Source organism: Pelophylax lessonae (assembly GCF_965119305.1).
Source record: "Pelophylax lessonae genome assembly, chromosome: 5".
Lineage (NCBI taxonomy): Eukaryota > Metazoa > Chordata > Amphibia > Anura > Ranidae > Pelophylax > Pelophylax lessonae.
Window position 1 is genome coordinate 510,974,682 of NC_138772.1, and position 17,173 is coordinate 510,991,854.

Here is a 17,173-nt window from a genome sequence, read left to right on the forward strand (position 1 = left end):
ATTTTATATACATGTCTCCTTTTCCGAAGACCATAGTAGCAAAAGCTAATAATTTATTCAAAGGGGTTTATTTTTGTTTTTATTTTAAAGATTATTGCCCCCTATTGTTTAACATAAATTTTCCCAAAACACATACATGAATAGCACTTTCAGCAAAAAAAAAAAGTCCATATGCAATTTTTTTAAATTAAAATACAAAGCCATTACATTTCCCCTTTCTATTTGTATTTTTTTTTTTTTGTAATATTCACTTTTGGGAACACAGGGCTTCGTATATGAAAACTGGAAAGAAGGAAACAAGAAAGCGTTATCCATAGGAAAATGGCAGTTGTAATGCTGACAGGTTGCTATGTGCGCCACGTCTGTTTTCCTCTCCTTGCAGTTTTCACACATAGGCCGCAGTTCTAGCTAGGAACCAGTCCATTCAGCTTGTAATGTTTCGGCACCGAGGTCAGGCTCCTTCTGCGGGTCATTCTGGAACCCAAACCATTGTCTTTCAGTTTTATCATTTGATAGTGCTCTCTTGCTTTTTTTTCATTCATCGACTTGTATCAGTTTCCAACAGGTCCATCTGGTTTAACTTGTTCCAGGTTACTGCCCCCTCCACCTTCTGAATCCCAGCACCGTGCTACAACCATAGCAAACTGTGACTGCAAAGGCAAAAATCTGTGAACACAGAAAAAGGGAAAAGGTCATTATGTGTATAAATAGATGCAACCTTTTGTGCTTAGTTCAACCAAGACTAGTCTTGTACAGTATTAGCCATGGAGTAATGCAGAAAGTTTGGAAGGTAAGCCAAAAATACAAGCTTTAGAAGCCTATTAGGTTTTTTCCTCAGGCATTATAATGAGGAAAAACCTAACAGTGAAATCTTTGAACTTAGGCCTTGTTCACAAGGGGTGTATGCATCCACATGCCTTGTGTGAGGGCTGTTACCTGCACTGGGATGAACAGGTGTTCCCTTTGACTGCTTAGTGTGTTGTTTTCCATTAACCAGTGGCGTCACTAGGGTTGGTGTCACCCGGTGTGGTAACTCACGGGGTCACCCCAACCCCTTTCAATAATGTTTTTTTTCAATACAGAATGACCAGCATGCCCCCTTTCAATGCAGACAGACCAGCATGCCCCCTTTCAATGCAGACAGACCAGCATGCCCCCTTTCAATGCAGAGAGACCAGCGTGCCCCCTTTCAATGCAGAATGACCAGCATGCCCCCATTCAATGCAGAGAGACCAGCGTGCCCCCATTCAATGCAGAGAGACCAGCGTGCCCCCTCTCAATGCAGAATGACCAGCATGCCCCCTTTCAATGCAGAATGTCCAGCGTGCCCCCATTCAATGCAGACAGACCAGCGTGCCCCCTTTCAATGCAGACAGACAAGCGTGCCCCCTTTCAATGCAGAGAGACCAGCGTGCCCCCTTTCAATGCAGAGAAACCAGCGTGCCCCCTTTCAATGCAGACAGTGGGGGTGTGGTGGGGGATTAGGGGCAGCAGTGGTGGTGTGGTGGGGGATCAGGGGCAGCAGTGGGGGTGGTGTGGGGGGATCAGTGGCAGCAGTGGGGGTGGTGTGGGGGGATCAGTGGCAGCAGTGGGGGTGGTGTAGGAGGGGGATCAGTGGCAGCAGTGGGGTGGTGTGGGGGGGGGGGGATCAGTGGCAGTGGTGATAGAGGGAAGGGATCAGAGTCACTCACTTGCAGAACACTCCAATCCCCCTCCTTGCACTGTGGAGAGCTCCTCCCCTTTCACTCTACTGGGCCAGCCCGCGTCAGCTGATTTTCTCTTTCTCTGAGTCTCCCGAGTCCCAACATTGCATCTTCCTGCAGAAAGAATGGGCGGAGCCCGTGTGCCTTTGAGTGAGAGTGCACCAAAATGAGCAGTGCACTATCTCATGGGCGGCGGCAGGCCCCCCTGCAGTAGTGGAACGCCAGGGCCCTGTCGCAAGCACAACTGCTGCGGCCCTGATAGTTCCGCCACTGGGCAGAGGCAGAGCGGTGTCACCCTCCCCCCCGGTGGACACCCTGGTGCGGTCCGCCCCCCCCCCCCCCCGCACCCCCTTGTGATGCCTCTGCCATTAACCTCTTAAAGTAGAACTATAGACAAAACTTTATTTTTCATTTTGGATAGAGTGTCCCATTGCGGAGATTTCCCTTCACTTCCTGTCCCATAGCCAAACAAAGTCAGAGGAAATCCCTGCAAATTTAGGGCACTCCTTGGGGACCCCCAGGTCACCAAACTAGTGTCCCCATTGGAAATTTTCCCCTCTATTACTTTTCTGGAGACAACCCAAAATTTGGGATTTTCTTTTTCGATACTTTCATAAGTGGAGAGGGACGTGAAGGACAAAGAGGAAGGGGGCTGTGCAAGTACATTAACTCTCTTGAAGTAGTCTTGCATGTTCAATGGCACATTTCAAGTCAATAAAAAATGACCCATGTAAGGGAGGACCTCTGTAAGTAAGCATTTAGAGGATAAGTTAACATTTACGGAAAAAAATTATAAATGCAAATGTCTTTGCAGAAAACCAAAATGTGCATTTTATATTATTTTCCTGCAGGAGCCTGGAAAGCATTGCACCTGTGATCAGTAGATTTGGGGTGGAATGTGGGCTCCTGCAGACGTGTCCTCCAGGTTTTAGCCTGCTGTACCTCTGCATAGGCTTTCTGTTTGAAAGCCAGAGGACATGCCAGTGGACTATGGGAGCCCCCTTTACCACAGCCCATTGAAACTACAAGTCCGTCTACCGTGGTGGAAGATGGTATTTGTAGTTTTTTCATTCACAGGAATCTGTGAAAGAATGACACAGATGTTTAGATGGAGCCCTGCACAGCCGCTCTGTTTTCAAAAAGTGACAGCAGGTGTGGGGGAGAAGATCCCCTGCCCGCTGTCACAGCAAGGGGGGGATCAGGGAGAGAGGGGGCAAGAGCTGGAACTTGTTTCATGTTCCACCCTAAATATATACATGTTCCAAAAGGTGAACTTAGCCATTAAAATATTTGAATTTTTGTGCTTTTATCTGCAGTTTTTAACCACTTTAAGCCCGCAAGGATTTGCCCCCTTAATGACCAGGCCCTATTTTGCGATTTGGCACTGAGTTACTTTAACTGACAATTGCGTGGTCGTGCGACGCTGTACCCAAATAAAATTGATGTCCTTTTTTCCCACAAATAGAGCTTTCTTTTGGTGCCATTTAATCACCTGTGCAATTTTTTTTTTTTTTTTTGCGCTATAAACAAAAAAATTAGCGACAATTTTGAAAAAAAAAAAAAAAAAAAAACAATATTTTTCACATTCTGCTATATGACATTCTCAAAAAAAAATTTAATTTTTTTTAACATTTTAGGCCAATTTGTTTTCTGCTACATATGTTTGGTAAAAAAAAAAAAAGATCGCAATAAGCGTATTTAAATTGGTTTGCACAAAAGTTATTGCGTCTACTAACTACGGGAAAGATTTATGTCATTTTTTTTTTTTACTAGTAATGGCGGCGATCTGCAATTTTTTGCGGGACTGCGACTTTGCGGCGGACAGATCAGGCCCCTAACTGACATTTTTGACACTTTTGGGGGACCAGTGACATTACTACAGTAATCAGTGCTGAAAATATGCACTGTTACTATAATAATGACACTGGCAGGGAAGGGGTTAACCTACTGGGTGATCAATGGGTTAGATGTGAGCCTAGAGGAGTGATTCTAACTGTGGGGGGGGGGGGCATGACTTGTGAAATGACCATAGAGACCTTTGATCCTATATAGAAGGATCGCAGGGGCTCTGTGATCATTTCAGGGAGAAGAACAGTCGGCTTACAACAGCCGACCGTTCTTCTCTCTCAGCGGGGAGCGTTCGCGGGTGTCAGACGGCAATCAGAGCCGCCTGACCCGTGCATCTGCTTCCCTGCTGCCAAGTGGGGGTGGGAGTGTGCCGCTGCTCACCCCCTAGCTTCTTGCGTAGGTCTACGTCGGTTTGCGCAGGAGAGCCACCCTGCCAAATTAAAATTGCGGCGGGTGGTCGGGAAGTTGTTAAAAGGATTTGCTACCCCAAAACTTCATATTTACCTGCTGTACAATGTACTTGCATGAGAAAGTCATCTCTTCACTTTGTATTGCTTCCTTTGTGTGAAATCCCTGGTGTTCCTGCTAACCCTCTGCTTTCCTAGCAAAAACTGACCACACTAAGCAGTTGTACACAGCGCGGTCAGTTCTCTAATTGTGCTGGGAACTCAGCCTGTTCTCCTCCAATGATCAGACTTGTCTTGACACCAACCCCCCCCCCCCCCCCCCCCGGCTGCACAGCCATCCATTGGAAAGCTCAGTGTGCTGCTGCTTCCCGTCCCCCCAGCTCTTATGCAGCGTAGAACAGAAGGAATGTGATCACTTAACCACCTCAGCCCGGGAAGGTTTACCCCCTTTATGATCAGGCTTTTATTTACGATATGGCACTGCGTTACTTTAACTGACAATTGATTGGTCATGCGACGCTGTACCCCAAAAAAAAAAATTGATGTCCTTTTTTTCCCACAAATAGAGCATTCTTGGTGGTATTTGATCATTTCTGTGGTTTTTATTTTTTGCGCTATAAACAAAAATAGACCAACAATTTTGAAAAAAAAAAGACCTAGAATTTTTACTTTTTGCTATTAAAAAAATCCAATAAAAAAACATTAAAAAATCTAATTTCTTCATCAATTTAGGCCAATATGTATTCTGCTACATGTTTTTGGTAAAACAAAATCCCAATTAGCGTATATTGATTGGTTTGCGCAAAAGTTATAGCATCTACAAACTATGCGATAGATTTATGGAATTTTTTTTTTTTTACTAGTAATGATGATATTCAGTGATTTTTAGTGGGACTGCGACATTGCGGTGGACAAATCTGACAAGAAGTGACACTTTTTGGGGACCAGTGACACTAATACAGTGATCAGTGCTAAAAAAAAATGCACTGTCACTGTACTAATGTCACTGGCTGGGAAGGGGTTAACATAAGGGACAATCAAAGGGTTAAACTGTGTTCCCTTGGAGTGCTTGCTAACTTTATGGGGGATGCCTTGACTGGGGGAAGACAGAAATCTGTGTTTCTGCTCAGCAGGAACACAAGATCTCCCTCATCCCCTCTCACAGATCGGCGTTCTGCCCTAATCACACACGATCGCCAGCTGCCGGCGAACATCGGATCCGCCGGATCCACTGATTGGCTCCCACTGTGTCAATCACAGCAGGAGGGGGTCGCTGGCGCCCCAGACCCAGTGCATGCAATGACGTACAGGTACATCATTTCGCGCAGGAGGGCCGCCCTGCCACAGTAGATCTGCGTGGGGTGGCCCATAAGCGGTTAAAAAAGAAAAAGGGGAAAATGGTATTTATAATGAATTTTTTATCTATACAAAAATGTTTTGCCTTCATTTCCATTTTAAACTGAATGGGTTGTTTTACAAGGTGATCGTTTACACTTTAATTTAGTGCTAGGGTCTCTTTAACCGGTTCCCAAACGCCCGCCGCCTTTTTACTGCGGCAGTGCGGCTCTCCTGCGCGAACCGACGTAGACCTATGTCGGTCACGCGCCTGCAGCTAGGGGGCAAGAACACATCTCCGGCGGCGCGCTCCTGCCCCCCACTCGACAGCGGGGACTGCGATTGCCACCCGACACCCGCGATCGTTCCCCGCTGAGAGAGAACGGTCAGCTGTTGTAAACACAGCTGACCGTTCTTCTCCCTGAAATGATCACAGAGCGCCTGTGATCCTGCTATATAGGATCACAGGTCTCTATGGTCATTTCACAAGCCACGCCCCACCACAGTTAGAATTACTCCCCTAGGCTCACATTTAACCCCTTGATCACCCACTGTGTTAACCCCTTCCCTGCCAGTGTCATTATTACAGTAACAGTGCATATATATAGCACTGATTACTGTAGTAATGTCACTGGTACCCCCAAAAGTGTCAAAAATGTCAGTCAAGGGTCCGATCTGTCCGCCGCAATGTCGCAAAAAAAAAAAAAAAAACGCAGATCGCCGCCATTACTCGTTAAAAAAAAAAAAAAAAACAAACAATAAAAATGACAAAAATCTTTCCCTTAGTTAGTAAACGCAATAACTTTTGCGCAAACCAATCAAAATACGCTTATTGCGATTTTTTTTACCAAAAATTCGTAGCAGAAAACAAATTGGCCTAAAAAAAAAATTTGGATTTTTTTTATTTTATTATTATATAGCATTATGTGAAAAATATTGTTTTTTTTTTTTCAGAATTGTCGCTCTTTTTTTGTTTATAGCGCAAAAAATAAAAATTGCAGAGGTGATCAAATACCACCAAAAGAAAACTCTATTTGTGGGGAAAAAAAAGGACATCAATTTTATTTGGGGGCCGCGCAGTTGTCCGTTAAAGTAACGCAGTGCCGAATTGCAAAATATGGCCTGGTCATTAAGGGGAAAAATCCAGAAGTGGTTAAACATTAACAGTTTTTATGAAAAGAAGTCATTTTTTAAAACAGGAATTTGGTGAAAATATTTAACAAGATGTAATGAATGACTAGAAAAGAATTCAGAAGATGACAGATGTTTAAATAAGGAAAGCCAAAATTATAACTGCTAGAGTATTTATTAACGCTTCCTGTGTTTGCTGTCCTCAGGTATTTGTCTGAAGGGTTCATACCAACATTACTCCAAGGAGACCAGCGTCTACAAGTGACAATCAAGTGCTGATAAGATCTATGAACAGCTTCTCCACAGAAGACTAGGGCCTCCTGCACGCTGGAAGATTTTAATGTGGTTTTTAGGGGGATCTGGCGTTTTTTTTTTTCTTTTTTCCTTCCTCTAAATGACACTGCATGTTAGCCTATACTGTATGTCCTGTGTGTATGCACACATAGAACTTTACAGGTAGAGGTGTTTACAGGGCTGGCCCAAGACATTGTGCTGCCTGGGTCCGAGAATGAAATGCTGCCCCCCCCCCCCAAAAAAAAAAAAATGTACGCCCTCCAAGAGGCCCCCACATTCTATAGGACTATGAAAGCAGTCATGAGGAGTGTGTATGGAGTGACAGCAAGAGCAGGACAGAGCAGTAGACACTGGGCAGATGAGCGCACCAGGTTTTCTACTGTCTATAGTGCCACAGTGCCCTGCAGGGCTGCGGACATGGTGCAGGGGAATGCGGGGCTGCGGGCATGGTACAGGAGAACGCAGGGTGGCAGACATGGTACAGCAGAATGCAGGGTGGCGGACATGGTACAGGAGAATGCAGGGCTGCGGACATGGTACAAGAGAATGCAGGGCTGCAGACATGGTACAAGAGAATGCAGGGCTGCAGACATGCAGTGGCGGAGCTAGACTTTTAAAACAGGGGTGGCAAAGGGGTGGCTAGGTATTATTTTGGGGGGTCAATATACAAAGTGTAATTTAGTGTCATATTCGTCCACCGCAATGTCGCAGTCCCTCTAATGATCGCTGCCATTACTAGTAAAGACAGGATACAGGTGGTGGTGATCAGAGGATACAGACAGGATACAGGTGGCGATCAGAGGATACAGACAGGATACAGGTTTGCCCCCAATGATTATTGCAGAGTGCCACAGCAATGCCCCCAATGATTATTGCAGAGTGCCACAGCAATGCCCCCAATGATTATTGCAGAGTGCCACAGCCTTGCCCCCAATGATTATTGCAGAGTGCCACAGCCTTGCCCCCAATGATTATTGCAGAGTGAGACAGCAATGCCCCCAATGATTATTGCAGAGTGCCACAGCAATGCCCCCAATGATTATTGCAGAGTGCCACAGCAATGCCCCCAATGATTATTGCAGAGTGCCACAGCAATGCCCCCAATGATTATTGCAGAGTGCCACAGAAATGCCCCCAATGATTATTGCAGAGTGCCACAGCCTTGCCCCCAATGATTATTGCAGAGTGAGACAGCAATGCCCCCAATGATTATTGCAGAGTGAGACAGCCTTGCCCCCAATGATTATTGCAGAGTGAGACAGCAATGCCCCCAATGATTATTGCAGAGTGAGACAGCCTTGCCCCCAATGATTATTGCAGAGTGAGACAGCAATGCCCCCAATGATTATTGCAGAGTGAGACAGCAATGCCCCCAATGATTATTGCAGAGTGAGACAGCCTTGCCCCCAATGATTATTGCAGAGTGAGACAGCAATGCCCCCAATGATTATTGCAGAGTGAGACAGCCTTGCCCCCAATGATTATTGCAGAGTGAGACAGCCTTGCCCCCAATGATTATTGCAGTGAGACAGCCTTGCCCCCAATGATTATTGCAGTGAAACAGCAATGCCCCCAATGATTATTGCAGTGAGACAGCCTTGCCCCCAATGATTATTGCAGAGTGCCACAGCAATGCCCCCAATGATTATTGCAGAGTGCCACAGAAATGCCCCCAATGATTATTGCAGTGAGACAGCAATGCCCCCAATGATTATTGCAGTGAGACAGCAATGCCCCCAATGATTATTGCAGTGAGACAGCCTTGCCCCCAATGATTATTGCAGAGTGAGACAGCAATGCCCCCAATGATTATTGCAGAGTGCCACAGAAATGCCCCCAATGATTATTGCAGTGAGACAGCAATGCCCCCAATGATTATTGCAGTGAGACAGTCTTGCCCCCAATGATTATTGCAGAGTGCCACAGCAATGCCCCCAATGATTATTGCAGAGTGCCACAGAAATGCCCCCAATGATTATTGCAGTGAGACAGCAATGCCCCCAATGATTATTGCAGAGTGCCACAGCAATGCCCCCAATGATTATTGCAGAGTGCCACAGAAATGCCCCCAATGATTATTGCAGTGAGACAGCAATGCCCCCAATGATTATTGCAGAGTGCCACAGAAATGCCCCCAATGATTATTGCAGTGAGACAGCCTTGCCCCCAATGATTATTGCAGAGTGCCACAGAAATGCCCCCAATGATTATTGCAGTGAGACAGCAATGCCCCCAATGATTATTGCAGTGAGACAGCCTTGCCCCCAATGATTATTGCAGAGTGCCACAGCAATGCCCCCAATGATTATTGCAGAGTGCCACAGAAATGCCCCCAATGATTATTGCAGAGTGAGACAGCAATGCCCCCAATGATTATTGCAGTGAGACAGCCTTGCCCCCAATGATTATTGCAGAGTGAGACAGCAATGCCCCCAATGATTATTGCAGAGTGAGACAGCCTTGCCCCCAATGATTTTTGCAGTGAGACAGCCTTGCCCCCAATGATTATTGCAGAGTGCCACAGCAATGCCCCCAATGATTATTGCAGTGAGACAGCAATGCCCCCAATGATTATTGCAGAGTGCCACAGCAATGCCCCCAATGATTATTGCAGTGAGACAGCAATGCCCCCAATGATTATTGCAGAGTGCCACAGCATTTGCCCCCAATGATTATTGCAGAGTGAGACAGCAATGCCCCCAATGATTATTGCAGAGTGAGACAGCAATGCCCCCAATGATTATTGCAGAGTGCCACAGCATTTGCCCCCAATGATTATTGCAGAGTGAGACAGCAATGCCCCCAATGATTATTGCAGAGTGAGACAGCAATGCCCCCAATGATTATTGCAGAGTGCCACAGCATTTGCCCGCAATCATTGCAGAGTGCCAGCGTCGTCGTCCCCCCCCCCCCCCATGAGACCGGCTTACTTACCTCACGGACGGACGGTCATCACAGCAGCTTATCATCGGTCCGCGGCTCCCTGCATCTTCTCAGTCCTCCCGCCGGCGCCTCCTCGACCAATGGCACGGCATTTGCCATTCGGCCAATCAGGAAGCGGGAGGACCCGCTCCCTGATTGGCCGGAGGAGGATCCATGTGACAATAGCGAATTTTCATTCGCTATTGTCACAGAATGGGCGGGCTCGGCTTCGGGACGCACTGTTCTGCTGCTCCCTGACCCTGGCCGCCAGCTTAGAGGGATCAGCCGGTTCTGCGAACCGGCTGATCCCATCCCACCACTGCCTGTGATTCCTCCGCTGCCAGCCTGGATCGGGGTGGCAACAGGGGTGGCAGGGACTTTTTCTGGGGTGTCAATTGACACCCCAGCTAACCCTCTGGCTCCGCCACTGCAGACATGGTACAGGAGAATGCAGTGCTGCTGGCATGGTACAGGAGAATGCAGGGCTGCGGGCATTGTACAGGAGAATGCAGGGCTGCAGACATGGTACAGGAGAATGCAGGGCTGCGGGCATGGTACAGGAGAATGCGGGGCTGCATACATGGTACAGAAGAATGCAGGGCTGCGGACATAATACAGAAGAATGCAGGGCTGCGGGCATGGTACAGGAGAAAACAGGGCTGTGGGCATGGTACAGGAGAAAACAGGGCTGTGGGCATGGTACAGGAGAATGCAGGGCTGCAGACATGGTACAGCAGAATGCAGGGCTGCAGACATGGTACAGCAGAATGCGGGGCTGCGGGTATGGTACAGGAGAATGCGGGGCTGCGGACATGGTACAGGAGAATGTGGGGCTGCGGGCATGGTGCAGGAGAATGCGGGGCTGCAGGCATAGTGCAGGAGAATGCGGGGCTGCGTGCATAGTCCAGGAGAATGCAGGGCTGCGGGCATGGTTCAGGAGAATGCGGGGCTGCGGGCATGGTACAGGAGAATGCAGGGTGTGGGCATGGTGCATGAGAATGCAGGTCTGTGGGCATGGTGCAAGAGAATGCAGTGCTGCGGGCATGGTAGAGGAGAATGCGGGTCTGCGGGCATACTACAGGAGATGCAGTGCTGTGGGCATGTACCATGCCCGCAGCACTGCATCTTCTGTAGTATGCCTGCAGCCCAGCATTATGGCAGGTAGTGTGGCTGTGTGTGGAGCAGTCTCACTTACCTGTTCCTAAAGGGCGCCTTAGGATTTAAAAATGGCTGGGGAGGAGTAGCTGGAGTGCAGAAGGCTGGAGGAAGCTGGAGGGGCGGAATCCATGTGTGCTGGGGAGGCGAGAGGTGGAGTTCCAATCAGAGCCGAGTGCCTGGGGAAACTGGAAATCTTGGGGAAACCAACGTTTGCACAAGGTCCACGGCCAGCCTGACATGCACACTGCGCATGCGCCGCCGCTTGGTAAAGTCCGTACATGTTCCCGGAAATAGCCGAACGTTTACGGGCTTTTCTGAGCGGTGGCGGCGCATGCGCAGTGTGCATGTCAGGCCGGCTGCGGACCTTTTTTTTTTTTTTACCAATAGCCGAAGAGAAGAGGCGGCTGGGGGCTGCCCTCCTCTAAGTGCCGCCTGGGTCCCATGGTCCCACCGGGACCCATGGTAGGGCCGGCCCTGGGTGTTTAGAGGCAGAGAAAAAATCCACTGCCAACGCGTCCAGTCGGCAGTCGCAGCTTCTTTTTGGGAGAAAAAAAACCACGTGACGCCTGTAAATGCATGTTAATGCTGGATGTGTTTGATACTTGAGTATTAACCACTTCACCTCCAGAAGGTTTTACCCCCTTAATGACCAGGCCATTTTTTGCGATTCTGCACTGCGTTACTTTAACGAAAAATTGCGCAGACGTGCGACACTGTACCCAAATACAATTGATGTCCTTTTTTCCCCACAAATAGAGCTTTCTTTTTTTGCCATTTGATCATTTTTTAGATTTTGCGCTATAAACAAAAAAAGAGCGACAATTTTGAAAAAAAATAAAAAAAAAAAAAAAACGCCATATTTTTTACTATCTGCTATAAAACATTCCCAATAAAAATTTTTAAAAAATCTAATTTTTTTTATCAGTTTAGGCCAATTTGTATTCTGCTACATATTTTTGGTAAAAAAAATCCCAAAAAGCGTATTTTAATTGGTTTGCGCAAAAGTTATAGCGTTTACAAACTACGGGATAGATTTATGAAATTTTTATTTATTTTTTGGCGGTAATGGCGGTGATCAACACTCCCCCCGGGATCCAGGGTGGCAGAAAATCACATAAAATACCACGATGGGTGGAAGGGTGGGAGCTCTTTTTGCTAAGGAGTCCAAAGAGGACCAGAACCAGATCCAGCCACCATATATAGACCATAGTCCAGCACCCCATAACAATCCCAGGCGTTCCCATTGACTTTCATAGCACAATTGGGAAAACTAATGGGAATTCTTAAAAGGCGCCATGCACCCAATACTGCACACAAATATACATGCAACATCCATTACAGCAGCTCTGAGAAGGAAATAAAAAGGGGGAGAGCAACCGCAGTCCCAGGAGGGTGGGCCCAAAGGGTTGTGCCTCCCTCAAATATTCATTATAAGAAAAATATTCCCGTAAGATTATATTATGTAACATTAGTTTAACATAGAATTTATTTATATTATTTATTGTATTTAACATATTTTGTGTATACAGTTTGCCTAAAAGTCTCCCTTGTGTAGACATCCAAAAGTCCTGAGACTGCTGCTGGCTGCCGTCATCTTGGATGTGTTGTCGACAACCCCGGCAAAATGAGAGCTGTCGCTCAAGGCACACTCTACAGAATTCCCCATCACTACTCCATTGGCAGCTACATAAAAGCTTATGTAGGGAGGTGAAGGGAGGGGTCTAGGAGCTGGGTCAGCAGAGACAGTAATAAGACACTCCCAGAAGGGGAGAGGGCTATGACAGGCAAGGAGGGGGAAGGCTGTGCTAGGGAATTTACTAGTCAAATTTTCTAGTAAGTTCAAAAGCATATTTCAAGTAGGGTTGCCACCTCATCCCTTTAAACCAGGACACATAATAATTACACAGGTTCTGTGGCCTCCTCTGCCCATTCATTCAGAGTTGTGCCTCACTAATACAGTAGGTGTGTTACTGGCCAGATCACCAGGTGAAAAACCCAAAGAAAAGAAAATGAAAGCAGCCATCACATCCAATGATTGGTTAGTTGCAATATATTACATTTTTGGTTTCGGGTTTATTTTCACTTTTGCTCATTTACTTACTGTTGCTGCTACATTCAGTCCAATCTTGCGATTATCGAGCTTCAGAATGGTACTATTGGAATTTTTCTCTAGATTGGCTAAAGTTGACACAGCTGCTTGCAGAACGAAGGCTCCGAAGTAGAACACGAAGGTGAGGAAGTGGTACGCGAGGTCCTGGAAAAGAGACAGATAGGATATGAAATGTTTATCACGTATATTAAAGGATTTCCTTTAATTCTATGAATTATTTTAGAGTTTTCTGCATGTATACAAGCATTTTAGAAGTGTATTTCAAGCATTTTACAAGTGTATTCAGGCTTTAGGTCTTTTCGTTTTAGCCAATGAAAAGCATCACGGAGATCAGTTTTTACAAGCTAAAAAAATACTTGATTCGTGCATTTTCATGCATTCCCATTCAAGTCTATGGGGACAAGAACTCCCAATTCTGCCTCAAAAATAATGCAGGTAGCTTTTGGAGCATCAGGTTTTGGGCTACAGGCATCTGAGCGCTCATAGGTCAAAAGTCACCGTCAAAATACATGGGACATTGGATGTTGAGCGCTCTGGAGTTTCAAGCTGCAAAACACTAGGAGGTGAATGTAGGGCTGTTGCAAGGATTGTTGACACCTTAGGTGAAATCTCATTTTGTCGCCTACTTGGCTCCACTCCGGACTCCACCCCCCTTTGCCCTCCCCATGTGTATGGTGGAGGTGGCGGGGTAGAGATTTTTGTGGCGCCTCTCTACTTATTTCTTCAGTCCTGGTCCGCAGGCCTGCACCTGCACCACTGGACCCGGCCTGAAGACAAATAGTGGCGGCACCAGCTCGCTTCCTCATGTCAGCTGTGGTCCGGAGGCTCCGGGCCCGCACCTGCACTTCTGGACCAGGCTGGAAGACTCGAAAGACAAAACAGCGCCGTCATGCAGTGCCCCCGACTGATGTGCGCTCTAGGCCGGCAGCTAACTTGCCTATAGGTAGCGCCAGCCCAGGTGCTTTGTCTAAAATAAGGTGGAGAAACACTGAGCTAGTAGTTCGATTTTCCCATCATCTAAGAAATATCACACAGGTCCTAAGGTAATGAACGAGGCCCTACTGTCCCAGAGAAACACCAGGAAGTGGAAGGAAATCTCTTCAGGAAAATCCACTGTGGTTACCAAAATAGGTGTCCCCACTGGAAGATTTCACTCTCTTTTACTGGTCCTGTCACACCTATAAAATATGAGATTTTCCAAACAATTTCTGTCCCGGTTACAATTGCTTATCTCCCTCTGAAAATGCTGGTTGTGTGTGAATCTGATACACAGGAAAAAAAATTCAAAAAAAAAAGCCAGAAATGGTCATCTATGTTGATTGGGGGTGTAACTAAAAATCCAAGAGCCTTATAGCAAAACGTATATTGGGCCGCCCCAAACAATAAAAACACTATTGTACAAGACCTTAATTGCCATGGCTGGTGATGAAGGAAAGAAAAGGATGCAACGGTGGTAATGAGGTAAGTACAGATCTGTGTACAACACAACAATCAGCATTGAATATTAAAGCCCAAATCTAGGCGCTGTGTTCACACCTAGACTATCTAATACAATAGATTGTAAGCTCTTCTGAGCAGGGCCCTCTTAAGCCGCTTTTATTTTATTGTATTATAACAGTATTATCTCTCTTTTGTATTGTAAAGCGCTGTGTAAACTGTTGGCGCAATAACAAAAATCCTGCATCGACAAAACGAGCAGCTGACCCATTAAGTGCAGGCACAGCCCCCCCATAGGAAAACAAATTTGCCCAGAGTTGGGCTATAAATATCATAAAAAAAATACAAAACATTGTATAATGAGGAATAGTCATACTGTGTAGAATACAGGACACATACAGCGTTGATTGCAGAATGAGGCAGTGCAGAATAGGGAGAATACAGTATTGTATTTGGAATAAGGTGATATGGAACAAGGATAGTAGAGCATGGCAATGGTGTATTTAGGTTTTGTGTTGCCCTAGGCCTGACTAAACTTGTGCATGCCCTATTTTAATATGACCCACCCCTTCCTGTAAAGGCCACACCCCTTCCTGTTTCTGACCTGTTCTGTCATCTGTAAACCACAGACCACAACCACAGTGTATCAGTGCCCATCAGTGTAGCCTCATCAGTTCCCATAAGTTCAGCCTCATTAGTGCCCATCAGTGCAGCCTTATCAGTGCCGCCTCATTACTGTCCATCAGTACAGCCCGATCAGTGGCCACCAGTGCAGCCTATCAGTGCCCATTAGTGCAGCCTAAGATAGTTGGACTTGTGTTTGCTGCCACTGATTGTAATCATAGGAATATTTTACTTATTTGTATAATAAATAGGAAGTCCATAGTCATTTTACAAATAAGTGAAATATTCAGTGGCAGCAAACACAAGTCCAAATATCTTATCAGATTGGAGTAATCTTACCAATCCAGTGACATATTGCGATGGGACATATGGAGGTGAGCGGGTCCAAAATATTATTGCCATCATATACAATTAAAAGTCTTAATTGTATATGATGCAATTCAATATGCTCGCTCAAGGACAAGGATGTTTAAAGAAATGAAATGATATTATTGACATGATGCCTGCCATACCTGGGGGCAGAGGAGGGTAGGCGGAGCATTAGGCTGCAGTGCCACACCTGGCACTACAATAAAAGTGTAGCGCAAGCCGGCGAGGACCCTTTTCGTGCAGGAGCAGGGAGGAGGCTGTTTTTTTTTTGTGCTGGATGCAGCTTTTTTGCTGCCCCCCTGCAAAGTGCCGCTCTAGGCCTGGGCCTTGCTGGCCTAGGCCAAGATACAGCACTGGAGCATGGCAAATGGAATGAGGTGATGGAGAGTAATGTATGTATAGCATGTTTTATGGCAGGGGTGTCGAACTCCATTTCATCGAGGGCCGCATCAGCATTATGGTTGCCCTCAAAGAGCCGTTGTATTTGTAAGACTATATACATTTATCCATGGCTTTTTTTTCCTCAGAGTAGGTACAGGACCCAACCCTCTTACCCCCCATTGTAACATTGGGAGGATCTTAAATAAATATCAGGGATGCATTATGTCCAGAGTTCAGAGATGCACTATGTATAGAGCGCAGTTCCAGGGGTGCCCTATGCACAGAGTTAGGGGGTGCACTATGTACCAAGTTTAAGGGTGCAATATGTACAGAGTTGAAGGTTTGAATAGTGCACTACATACAGACGGCAAGGTTTAGGGGTGTGCAGGGTTCTGCCTGAAAACACACTGTGGAAGCAAGGGCCACATGAAATGGCCGGGCAGGCCGGATTGGCCTACAAGCCTTGTGTTTGACACATTTGTTTTATGGGATGAGGCAATGTGGAAAAAGGAATGTACGAAATGTTATACAGAATGATGTATTGGGAAATAGGAAACATGCACCAAGATATATAGGGAGAGGTGTTGCGGAATAGGGAATGTACAGCATTGCAAACAGAACAAGGTGGTGGGAACATACAGCAAGGAATAAGTCAATAGACATTGTGGAAAAGGGAATGTACAGCATGCATTTGGAATGAAATGGTGCGGAACAGGGAACGAACAGCACGTCATCTAAAATTATATGGCGCAGAACAGGGAATGTACACCATGGTGTATAGAATTAGGCGGTGCAGAACAGGGAACGTACAGCATGGCGTATACAGTAGAATGAAGTTGTACAGAATAGGGAATGCACAGCATTGCAAACAGAATAAGGTGGGAACATACAGTAAGGAATGAGGCAGTAGAAATTGTGGAATAGGAATGCATTTGGAATGAAGTGGTGTGGAACAGGGAACGAACAGCATGTCGTATCAAATTAGGCGGTGCAGAACAGGGAACATACAGCATGCCATATACAGTAGAATGAAGCTGTGTGGAATAGGGAATGTATAGCTTTGCATTTGGAATGAAGTGGTGGGGAACAAGGAATGTACATCATGGCATATAGAATATAGCCATGCAGAAATTGAGAAAGTATGGCATGGCATTCAGAATGAGGCAGAGAAGAACATGGAATGTACAGCTTGGCATATAGACTGAGGCATTGCGGAATAGGGAATGTACAGTATAGTATATAGAATATGGTGGAGCGGATGAGCAAAGGAACAGCTTGTACTTTGAATGAGGCGTTGTGGAAAAGGAAACGTACAGCCTAGCACATGGAATAAGGAGGTGGAAATAAGGAATGTGCCACATGATACATGGAATGAGTTGTTGTGGAATAGGGAACATACAGCATGACATATAAAATGAGGCGATGCAAAATAAGGAATATACAGCATATTAAAT

General features: G+C 46.1%; 1 protein-coding gene across 1 annotated transcript in view; it reads right to left on the reverse strand.

The window, feature by feature from the left end:
- Window positions 1–253: 253 nt before the first annotated feature.
- Window positions 254–17,173, reverse strand: part of MAL2 (mal, T cell differentiation protein 2) — a 122,784-nt gene continuing 105,864 nt past the window's right edge. The window contains exons 3-4 of the mRNA XM_082258228.1: window positions 12,900–13,052; window positions 254–666 (exon numbers count right to left, since the gene is read on the reverse strand). Coding sequence (XP_082114354.1) covers window positions 592–666; window positions 12,900–13,052 — 228 coding nt within the window. The 3' untranslated portion in view covers window positions 254–591. The remainder of the gene's footprint in view (window positions 667–12,899; window positions 13,053–17,173) is intronic.